At 28.1% G+C, this 12,781-nt stretch overlaps 1 protein-coding gene across 21 annotated transcripts in view; it reads right to left on the reverse strand.

Moving 5' to 3' along the window:
- The window catches only part of LOC106875793 (uncharacterized), an 848,542-nt gene that overhangs the window by 547,540 nt on the left and 288,221 nt on the right, over nt 1–12,781 (reverse strand). For 14 of the 21 annotated variants that reach the window (XM_089351822.1, XM_089351821.1, XM_089351823.1 and 11 more), the window contains 3 exons: nt 11,235–11,270; nt 9,091–9,156; nt 5,030–5,092 (listed from right to left, as the gene is read on the reverse strand). The exons of 2 other annotated variants lie outside the window; for them this stretch is intronic. In XM_089351822.1, the coding sequence (XP_089207948.1) occupies nt 5,030–5,092; nt 9,091–9,156; nt 11,235–11,270 (165 nt within the window). The remainder of the gene's footprint in view (nt 1–5,029; nt 5,093–9,090; nt 9,157–11,234; nt 11,271–12,781) is intronic. 5 more of the 21 variants (XM_089351825.1, XM_089351824.1, XM_089351838.1 and 2 more) reach the window with 1 other exon arrangement.

The raw sequence follows: 12,781 nt of genomic DNA on the forward strand, positions 1-12,781 counted from the left end.
TGAAATACTTTATGGCAACTTCCTAATTCAGCATGAGATACAATTATGGTTTTGGTTAATTGCCTTCATTTTTAGTTTGGATGATGAGACAAGCTGATGATATTTAGTTCACTGCCTCAATATTGCAATATTCTTCTAAAGCTGATAAAATAAAATTCTACAAGATGTCAGGATTGTTTTAGTTGTCCCTTCTTTTTATAAATATTTCTAAGAAGGAAATAATTATGAGTATAATAAAGCTCGTCAAGCCATTTCTAAAACACAATGTTTATCAACAAATTAGAGCAGACTTCAGAACAACATGTAGAAACTGTTATTTCAAGAACTTGATTACTTTAAAATGTCAAATAGCAAAAGCCAAAAAAGCAACTGAACTGATTTGTCTTTTGTAAGGTTTCAGATTTTATAAAGAAAAAAAACTTAAGAGCTTTTAATTCTTTTATAACTTGCTAAAATGTGCAATGCTATAGTTGAATATTTCAGTTTTAAGAAAGCATAGTTTAAGGCCGTGGTTCCCAAACTTTTTCAGGCTGTTGCCCCCTTAACACCCAGGCCACATTCCTAGCGTCCCCACCCCATCTAACCTTCACAAACACAGACCTCTTTGTGAAGCAAATTCAAAGCAACTGTATTTCACAAATAAAACTTAGCCTAATGAACTCATATTTTGTTGTTTTTACATGAATCGCCACCCCATTATCACCTCAATCTTTGCATGATTCACTACTCCATTATCACGCCACTTTTCTTCAACACCACCTTGGAAATTTCCACCGCCCCAGGGGGGCAAAACTGCTTACTTTGGGAACCATTGGTTTAAGGTAATAAGACTAAAATTCTGAAGACAATGCCCCTTATTATTATTATTTCTTGTTCTAATTCCATATATCAACAAGTTTAGTGATCCAATAATCACTGAAGTAGTGAATATTGATTCACTAAGTAACTATATTCACCTGCAAATGTAACTATATGCATCATAGTATAGTAAATTTATTGGTGTAAGGAATTAGACTTGGTTAGAACCATTAATTTTGAAGTTAGAGAAAACCTTAAACATGCCCACTATCATCCCTTTTATTTTAGTTAAAATTATATTACACTTGGCTAATATCAGCATTTTCCTCTCTGCATATTATTTCTAGTTAGTTTTTTTATGGTCTTTGCATTAAACATGGGAACACTAATCTTGCTAACAGCTTGAAAATTGCCTTGTAATGATGAATAATGTTATTTAATGGTAATTTTTTTCCTATTAATGCAAAATTCTTGGTTTAAAATTTGATTTGTATTAATCTCTATTTTACACATTTCTTGAGATTTCAATGTAGAGGATGAATCAAAATTTATCAAAATCTTGGATTTACTTTAAAAAAAATGAAAAAAAAGAAATCAAGAAAATCAAGAAATCCTTTAAAACTACAAAAATTGCAAAAACAACATAACCCAAGAAATGAATGTTAGTAATAAATTAACTTATTTTAAGTATTCCTCATAGGTACTCACAATTTGTGATTATGGTGATCACTGCTGTGTGTAAACATTGAAATAATCAGTGGTCTTCACAAAATTATTCTTTAAAATATGAATAATCATATACACAAAACAGAAAAGTACAAACAAAGCAGCTTCTACATGTTCACTTGGACTGCTAGAGGTAGCAGTCAAATCTCAACCATCATACCAACTATTTTAATAAAGGCAGGATTCATTGGACAATGTAGTCCTATATTTAAAAAAATAAGGATGGTTGTGCCTGGAATCTCTTATGCTCAATCAATGTTTGCTCAATCAGAGCTCAAATAACAATTGAAAGCTAATTCATTCATTTCGTTTTTATGCTAGTTTTACCACACTTGCATGGGTCAGATAAATATGCAATCTTGACATTGTGTTATTGTCAGAAGCCACTCTAGTTACTAACCTTCACCTGTTTTTCAAGTAAGAGATCTCTTATTCCAAATGGCTCTGAAAGTATGAAGCAGGCTGATGATTTCTTTATAAAAGAACTCATAACAACCACACTGCCTGTATATCACAACTTTCATAGTAGCAAAATTTAAACAAGCACACAGATACATGCATAAATATATATATATATATATATATATATATATATATATATATATATATATATATATATATATATGCACATATATATATATATATATATATATATATATATATATATATATATATATATATGTATGCATGTATATATATATATATATATATATATATATATATATATATATATTTATTTATATATATGTATATATACATGAAGTTATAAATGGCAGAGAAATAGTATGATGAAGATTTATTTCACAATAAAAAAATACAAATATCACAAAAAATTGTTTCATAACTTAAAGCAAGTAAAGATGATTTATAGTATTATATTTAATAATAAATAAATTACTTACACGTCTGGATTAATGCAAAATGTAAAAGATCTTTTAAAACAATGTGGAAATTAAGCTACATCCTTAGGTGAAAGAAAAATCTTGAATCCATATATTGTGACTTAAACATATATATATATATATATATATATATATATATATATATATATATATCCACATATATATGGAATAGTTTTCTTTCAGTTTCCATTCACCAAGTCCACCGACAAGGTTTTGATTGCCTTATGAATTCAGGGATCTCTTTATTAGGGCTCAAATTTAAATCCTTGCAAAATATGTTCAAAATAAAGCTGGTGACGTTTTTGGAGTTCCTCAACAGTAAAAATAATTTCTTTTATATTAAGAGACTTGTCAGTAGGGGTACTATACTCTTAACATTTACAAGTCTCTGGCTCACTGAAGCATAATGTAGTACTTGAACCCATTAGATTCTATCAAACCATCCAACCCATCCCAGTGTAGAACATGCATATTAGAGTATTAGAGATGATAATATGTGTGTGTGTGTGTGTGTGTGTGTGTGTTTATGAATCTGTGTTACAAGACTCCTGATGTGAAATTGTGTGTTGAAACAGATATATATACAATGAACAATGGCTAGAAGAATATTGAGTGAAGTCTAATAATCAGTTCATCTAGCAAGTGGGCCCCCATCTCAGTGAGTTATGTGCAGCTGACAGTACACAGTAATTCTGTCGAGAGGAAGGGTTTGAAATGGTGTGCACTCTCTCCTAATGACCCAACAAGCCTGCTGAGCTTTCAATTGGTAGCACTAGCACTTGTATCTGCAAGTTGTTTGGAAATGAAATATGTGTGTGAGTGTGTGTGTGTATGTGTATATATATATATGTAATCCATATATGTATATGAGTATATATATATATATATATACATGTCCTTGACCCCCCAAAAAGAAGATAAATTTTTTTTACTTCAAATTTTTATAAATTTTTACTGATATTTGATAAGATGAGATACATTGAAACTGGTAATATTTTCTTTATATAATTTTAAAAATCATTTTTATTAAATTCCCTCTTGAATTGAAATGCCTTAGACTTACTTCTGTGCTATTTCCACCTCCATTTTATATACATATGTATATATATATATATATATATAAATATATATATATACATACATACATACATATATATACATGTATGTATGTATGTATGTATGTATGTATGTATGTATGTATGTATGTGTGTATATGTGTGTTTTTCTATGACCTTGTTCATGTTTACCAATATAACTTAATGTTGTGTCTCTTAATGTCAAATTTGATTAATAGGATTCAACATGATTGATTAAACTCTTGAAGGTGTGACTCCAGCTTGACCAGTGTCTAATGGCTGAATGCAATAAATGAGAAAGTAAATAGATAGATAATATCTGACAAGGTAAAAGCTCCTGAATAAGTTAATGGTATGAAAACAAAATACAATTTGCAATAGAAATATCGCACACATGTGTGCTCACACACATATGTACTCACACATGCTTATCATAATGAAATTAAGCAGATGCATGGAGACAGCTACAGAGTTGAGCAAATTTACTTATGTACATTTCTAGTAGTGCATGCGTATTTGTGTTTGTAAGTGTTTATTTGATGTTATCCATTTGAGCATGCTTCTAACAAGGTAGTTTGAAATGTTTGGTTGACAGATCGTTGACGTCTCTCAACTAAACAACATATTTTTATCATACTTGAGCAGATAATAATACCATCTTAAATGAAGTCAAAGGAAAACCCTACAAGAGATTAACAAATGTTATTTCAGAAATTGCACCTAAATAACAATGTCAGTAATAATGAAGTCTTCATTTAACATTTGAGCCATCTTAAACTGCATTACAATGCTTACAATGTTTTTGACATATAGTATCAGAATGAGTAATATAAGGAAAAGTGATATAAATATCTATCTACTCATAAGATTAGACATAAGATTAGAACTGTGATACTAGCCTTATAAATAAGTGCAGACATGAGATTAGATGGCTCATGGAAGGATCATCCATGTTTAGTAATCTAGAAGTATAGCTGGTGAGACTAATTACTATATGATTTAATTATTTAAATTATATTGTCCTTATATTAAAACATTCAACACAAGAGAAGAATGATGACTTCTGAAAATAAGTTATTGATGTTTAAATCTCATCACTGTCAACAACAAAACTAAATATGTCCCTCTTTATGGATTTCAATTATGAAATAAGTCAGTTATATTATCTCACAGATTTTAGATATTACTTAACAGCTTTATTCTCATATTATAATCAAATCTAAATACAAGTTGCATTCAGATTCAGAACAGATGACAGTTGGATGAGGTTAAATATAAAATGCATTTAAAAACTGATGAAAGAAACTTTCATAATAATTTAAATGAAAGCAAAGGATGCAAACATAAACAGTAAGGACAAATAAAAATTAGGTTAGTCAAATATAAAGGCTCTTAGATCTTGTACATGAGATTGACTGAAACATGTACAACTGAAGTGGGGTATGTTAATTATGGTTAATTGGGTGGTCAAAGGTTTCACACACAAACCAACAAAGAAATGAAAATGATGTGACAAATGTCACTCACCTCACTTTGCGGTGTGATGAAGTCTCACTTTCAGCATCAGTTGATACTTCTCGTGAGAAGCTTCTGTAAGAATATTAGCATACAATTCAGATTTTCATACATAACAGATGAAGTAAACTGGTCACGCTCGTTCACCCGTGTATAGCTTTCTAAATTAACTACCATGAATTGCTAAGCAACCACAATAATAATATTTGATATGTTACACCTTTTATTCTTATTTATCATGAATTGCAATAATGGTAAAAAGTGGATTCCATGGAAATTTTCCAAAACTATTGCATCTATAATTGTGAAGCTCTGTACTAAAATTCATTTGCATCTTACATCTTAAATAATTTGTCAACCAACACACCTTTCCTTCCTTTAATTACTCTTCAGAATTGTAATCAAATTAATATATATCTAAACAGCATAGCAATTTTCTCAATTATTTTTTTTCACAGTTCATAGATATTAATTACAAGTCTTCTATTCTCTTTTCCTACAATCACCATATGTTAGCAGATTGAACAAAATGCTTAACACCATTTTATTCAAGCTTTTTATTGAGTTCAAATTCATCTGGGGTCAACATTGCCTTTCCTCATTAGGAGATTGATGAAATAGGTACTTGAACCAATATAATCAACTAACCCCTTCCTTCTGAAACTACTGGCCTGGTGCCAAAATTTGAAATGATTAAATCTATCTTACAAAAGATGCACTTTCTTTCAAGCTTCTTCCTTTTATCACACAGAAAACTTCAAATAAAGCTCAAAAGACTGTCTCTGATTAAGGCATTATCCTTAATTTCATGTAATACCTGTATTCTTTACTAAAATTAACCAAACTATTCACTCCAAGAATTAAAAAAATAACTAAATTGCAGCCATCTTAATCAACTGTTTCACATTTGCCATTCTGAATCAACAAATAAAAAAATAAAAACTTACATATGACAATAAAAACATTCCTAATACTTAACAATCCAAGACTTTGATCCAAGACCAACAAATACCATAAATAATCTAAATATTCTAAACATCTGACAAAATATTGAAATAAGTTCTGTTTTTCTTTTCTTTTTTATTATTAAAGATGTTATTAGAGATTAATTTAAGATTTATTGATTTGTTTTCCATTTCACATTAACATCATTTTCATTTTCATCTGGTGATATGTTAGATCAACAAATTTGTGCATATTCATTGGGTAATGTCTCAAAATACTGAAACTCAGATATTAAATTAATTTCTAAATATCTGTTTACTTTTTTTAAACATTTCAGTTTTATGTTTCCTCTCACTTGTCTAAACTCAAATTGACCCTGGAATAATGTGAACTGAAAAGATAAATTTTCAGTAAATGATCATATTGTATTTATATTTGGTTAAATCTCCACTTAAGCCTTTTTAGTTTTTTACTCCAAATATGTACTTTTCCATCTGTAATTCACTACTCTTAAGGTATTGCGTATCTCCATATGTCAGTAGGACATACAGCTGTGGTAGGATACTTTTTAACATTTCAATTACTGAAACAAGTATTCATTTTTATTTTTTATAAATATTTTAGTCAGGAGGGAAAACAGAGCTCATAATCTTTTACAGTCTTGGGCCTTGAAGACTGGTGGGAGTGGGGAGGAAGGTGTTGTAAACCAGAGACTTGCAACAGAGTAGGCTCTGCTAAAGTCACCCAAAATACCATGTGGTGGTGTTAAACCAAGTGAAAGTTAAGATTCAATTATTTTCATGTGTTAACTTGAATTATTAGTCATCTATGAATAAATGGTTAGCAAACCAAACTGCATAAATTTTTATGCTGTCATAAAATTATGAAAATATCACACCTTTTTAGTGTTTGTATAATGAACTCTTAATGTTGAAATGTGATTTTCATGCAAATGTTTGAAGTAATGAAACAGAATAAGTTTCTGAATTCAAGATTATTTCATGCTTCAATGAATTTATTAAAAATTACAAATATTTGTTATACACATATATTAACAAAGATAGAAATACTCTATTTATGGAGTTGATATATTATACACCATAGGAGTTTATCATTTTTTAAACTGAATAAAATAATGTTTTAAATTTGTGATGCCAATATGATTTTAACTATTAAATTCACAAATGATTTTCATCCACTTTTATTTGGACAGAAATTCAACAATTCTGATAAGGGGCAATTATTTATTGTAATTACTCTTCCACTTTGAATAGACAAGTTTCAACTAGCTTCACATTTAACATATATACATCATAGCTGATAACTTGAACAGAACTAATTCATCTCATTCAAATACATAAAGCAATGTTTATTATTGAATTTGAATATGCATCATGTGAACTTATTTAGTAAATAAATCCTAAATATTGCAATAAGTTTATAAATTAAAAATAAAGATCTATAATTGGAAAAATTTACAAATGTTTTCTTTATAATCAAATTATGAAGATATTCTTAAGACCATAAAGATAATATCCACGGCTTCTTCTCTGTTAAGAATCTATACTATCCTTTTCTGTTCAGTCAGTCATTACCTACTTTCCCTCTAACACATATTTATCATCTACTACTGTTCAACCTTTGTTTTTCACTTATTATATTTACCTCAACACTTTGGCATCTCTAACCACCCTTCACTCAATTTCCTGAACACTCTTATAACCTCTGTTCACCCACACTGCCTGTTCTTATGTCACAGTGAGAGGCTTTTTATTACCAAAAAGGTAATAGAGTACTCTGAACTTTCTCTAAACCTATGTTTACTCTAGCAACCATGCTTTCAGAGTAAACTACTCCACTGCTAATTAATTCACATAGGTAACAAAACTCTCTACTACCTCTTAGAATCCTCCTGGACACTCAAGAAAATCTGCATTCCTCTGCATTCTTACAATATAAATAAATATATATATATATATATATATATATATATATATATATATATATATATATATATATATATATATATAAGGATTTACTTTTCGTAATGAGATAAAAGACCTAGGCTGTGTATAATATAGAGCATTTATAAATAGAATGTCTTACAGCTGTTTCCAGGATATTTATTATATCCCTTCATCGGAGATGGTGTGAGAGGATGATTAAGCAATAGTTAGTTTAGTTAAGATAGGAAATAGAGAGTGAATGTAGGGATATTGCATTTCTAAATCCATTGTTTAGACAGAATGGTATACGTATAAGATTCCAATACCTTGTGAGTAAGATCCAATTGTTTTTAAGATTGGTTGTTGCCTTTGTAAATCCATTATATATATATATGTATATATATATATATATATATATATATATATATATATATATATATATATATATATATATATATATATATATAATGTTTATGATTATAAATGGCTTGTTCACTTCTAATAATCATATACAATATTTTTGAAATTTGTCTTCAATGTCAATAATAGGTAGAAAATCATTAAATTTTGTTGGTTCTGAGTGAACATACTAAAATCAGTGTGGATAAAGAAGTAAACTTTGAGAAAAAGTGATAAGCCGAATAAAATTAGATGAAGAAAATGTTAATCAAAGATAGCTCATAAGAAATTCATACACCATTTTTATTATATTGCAATAATTTATATGAATTAAAGTTTCTGAGAACCAACACATGTGATGTCAGTTAAACTTCTAAAAACAGTATGATCAGTTCTTTTATTTCTGTCTGGTGACATTTACAATAATGTTCACTAAATATCATGGATTTCAGTATTTGTTGTGTAAGAGAATTTTATTAATTGAGCTACTAGTCATTAGTAATTTAGAATTAAAAAGTAACAAATTTTAATTGAACAAATGTATTTTTACGCAAAGTTAATTATATTGGTTGAAGCTTTTGTTAGTTTGTCAGCTTTCCTTGATCGATATAACATTAAATTTTAAATATTTTGTATTTTTTTCTGTTAATCTTTGTTTATTGCCTGTTAGAAATTATGCCAACATATTTGAAATTAGTATATTATTTTGGTGCACATGTTGTCAGTTGATTAGCTGGTTTAATATACCATGATGTAGTAGACAAATAACTGATAATCACAAACCTGAATATTTTAAAAGAAGAGCTGATACTTGTACGTCTTTCCAGCGATTGCTTGCTGGAATAAGTTCTGCAAAACAGTGACTATATGAGTTATAAACCTGGTTGAGGATAAATTCCTTAAAAATGCTTACTATATTTAATCGATAAAGAATTTTATGAAAGATTAATTGTAATTAACCTAATTTTTGAATTAAAGTGAAATCATAAAATACTTAAAGAAGAGAATACTTAGAATAATTTAAAATTTATACACTATTGTATATTTTTTATGTGTTTCTTTGATTCAATGGAAAAACCATTATGTTAATAGTTCATCAGAACAGTTAATGTTCTAAAGAGAATTCTTAATTTTTATTTTAATTGCTCTATCAGATTTCCATGCAAAATGTTTTGCACTGGAATATATTTATAAACATCGGAATTAATATGTATTTTAAAAGCTTTATAGAAGAAAATATATTTAGTTATTGAGAGGAAAATAAATGGAATAATAAGTAAAACTAAGTGATTTTGAAAAAGTTTATTTCATTTACCTTGAGGTTATAAGGTATTTTTATTTCTATATGAAAATTTATAAGAAAAATTTTGACAGCTTTTGCAGAATATTAAATCTGAATTTTTATTTGTACAGCTAATAAATGCTAATAATATATGTCATTAAGTAATTATTGAAGCAAAGTCACTTGAAATTGTTGAGTTTATAAGAATTAACTAGATTATATAAATTTCAGTTCAATCTGAAAAACATTTATAGAAACATTTTACATTGATCTAAACATACTGAAATGAACATTTATTTGACTTTTACAAATTCTATTTCTTTACTTTATCACTTGGCTTCATTTTATTGCAATAAAAGAGATTTGTACTGTAACATTTTGATAAACTTTATAGTAAGGGAGAAAATGAAGAGCCAATTAGAAAGTTTAATGACCTATTAGTACTATGGCTAAATCTGTCAAATAAATTACTTAAGAAATTACAAATTCCTAACCATAATACCAAGGAGAACATCTTCAACAAACAAGTATTTTAAGATACATCAGAGAGTAATCACCCACAGAAAGTTAATAGAAAAGTAATATACAAGGAAACTTAGTATATAAGACTTAAAGGAAAGATATAGAGTACTTGTCAAGAATATAATTAATTAGCTGTTCGAAAGGTCATGTTATAATTATACTATGTTGAAGTGTTGTCAAAGTTACTTTCATTTTCATTTGTCTAATACCAATAAAATACAAACTGTTATATACAGAGATATTGAGTTGAAAATATTTGTGTCATAGACCATCTGAAACAACATAAAAACAAAACCATTCCAAGTACTCCTAGACTTTGATAAATATGGACAGACAGAGAGGAGGGGAAATAGGATAATAGGGGGGGGGAGCAATGGGGATAATTTCAATAATGATTTTATTACTTGGTTTACTACACTATTTGGTGACTGTCTCACAAGACTATTATGTTCAGCTAGCTGTTGCAGATCCTATTTAGCTATTATTTACATTACTAACTGGTATAACCTTCTCATAGCAGAACATATAACTTAGATTTTTAAATAGTCGAGTAGTTGATTTATAAATCTATTGATCTATATTTTTATTACTAGATATGTGTCTAGTCTATGACTTTACATATAAATGTTATGCTAATAATTCATAAAAATCATTTATGAAGATATTCAATAGTAAAATTCTAGCTATTATGTGAAGTTAACACACAGACATATTCCCTCCTACACAAATGAGAAGATCTTAAAGTTTTTGTTTTCTTTTTGAAAGTTTGAAAAAGAAAAGTAGGACATCTTGTTTTAACAGTTTCATTTTCTATACTTTTCTTTTTCTTATATATAATTTTACTTGTTTTCAAATGCTCCATTATTTTCTTACTAGAAGCTTTAGAAAAATCCATTATTGATAATACTAGAAGACATTTGGAAACCTGCATGGTGTAATGGTAATGTATTACTGCAGTACATTTGATCAGCTTAAGATATAAGGATCCATAATTTCTAAAGACAAATCTCGATGAGCAGAGGTTCTATGAAAAACATCTAAGAGGTTATAATCACTACTTCAATGTCAGGTTAGATATTAGTAGATGTTTGAAATTAGAGAAGACTTTGAAAGTGATACACACCGCTGAGGACTCTCAATGGTTGTCCTTGAAGAGACACTGGAATTATAAAAAATGCCTTGTCAAACAGATAAATGAAGCACAATATTGCTTAAGAATCTTTTCTAAATTTAACTGACATAATAAAATCAGATTTCTATTTCAGTTTCATAAAGATTACCTGAGACTAGTTATTGATTTGATTTATGAGGTAAAAAAAATTGTTAATATTTGTAATGACAATAACAAAAGAGTTTATGTATTTCAATATGAGACAAATTTATTATTCACAACCCCACCTCCAAATGCAATTGTGACTTTAGATAGCATTTTCAAAGAATACATAGCATTTAAAAAAACACAGCATTGTTATATTGTTATCTACTTCTAACTAAGAAAAGGTTAAATTCAAACTGTTAGATATTGTAACACATTATTTACTAATTGAATACATTTTAAACTGTGAAGTATTATGGAATACCAGTCAACATTATGAGAAACAACAGATAAGTAAACACTAGAGCTTTAATTAAATGTTATTTACTAATTAAATTTTTTCATTAGTATTAGCGAAGCTTAGTGAAAACATGCTTTACTGAAATGACTTCCTAATGACAGCCACTTTGCAGATTGAACTGGATGCCTTTGTTTTGTGGCACTAGTACTAGTGAGATCATCATACCACTTTCAAAACTAAAGGGCCAAAAGTGGTCTCTATAACTAATGAAGAACAAATTGAAAATGCATATAAATATTTAGAAATTTGATTAGTTTCCTAATGTTTTTGAAATTTTAGTAATATTTAGCAATTTATATGCCTTTATATATGACATGATGCATATATTGGGAAGCAGATATATATTACTAATGCAGCCTGTTAGTACATTGCTGCACCATTGAAAATTTTATCTTCTTGTAATGATTAAAGAGAAGACGCAGTAGCCTTTTGTGATTGTATTTCCAATAAATATATTGCATATATGTTTCAGTAAATTTTGAAAATTATTAAGAATTTCAAGTGGTTTTGTAAAATAACTAAATTTGTCATTCTAAAGTATATTTAATATAAAATTCATATGGAAGGCTTTAATTTAAATATAAACAGTTGGTTTGATTTAAATATAAATGAAAAGCTTTATACATTAGAAACAGTGGTAGTTTTGGGCACATTGAAATTAATAAAGCAATTTTCATGGAAAATTTGAGCATTGCCTTCCAAAGTCACAAAATACTCCTTAATTACTCTTAATGATATCTATTGAACTAATATCAAATGAACTGAAACATTTGTAGTTAAATGATTTAGTTATGGTTAGAGTACAGCATCAGTGCTAGGATAAGAACTACCAACCCTTCAGCCAGTAAGCCAGCACTCAAGTGCCTCAGCCAGGTATGAGAGTTATGCTTAGTTTAAATAATTAGGTAATGATCTTTAAGCTCATTCAATATTTCGTTATAAATATATACAGATTCAATTAGTTTGAGTTCATTTTCTTCAAAATTCAAAGATATGATATAATTAATGGATTGCTAATGGAAAATATTGTTCTTGTTTAAAATATGTTTCCGTA

The sequence above is a fragment of the Octopus bimaculoides genome, chromosome 5 (assembly GCF_046866305.1).
Source record: "Octopus bimaculoides isolate indiv1 chromosome 5, ASM4686630v1, whole genome shotgun sequence".
NCBI lineage: Eukaryota > Metazoa > Mollusca > Cephalopoda > Octopoda > Octopodidae > Octopus > Octopus bimaculoides.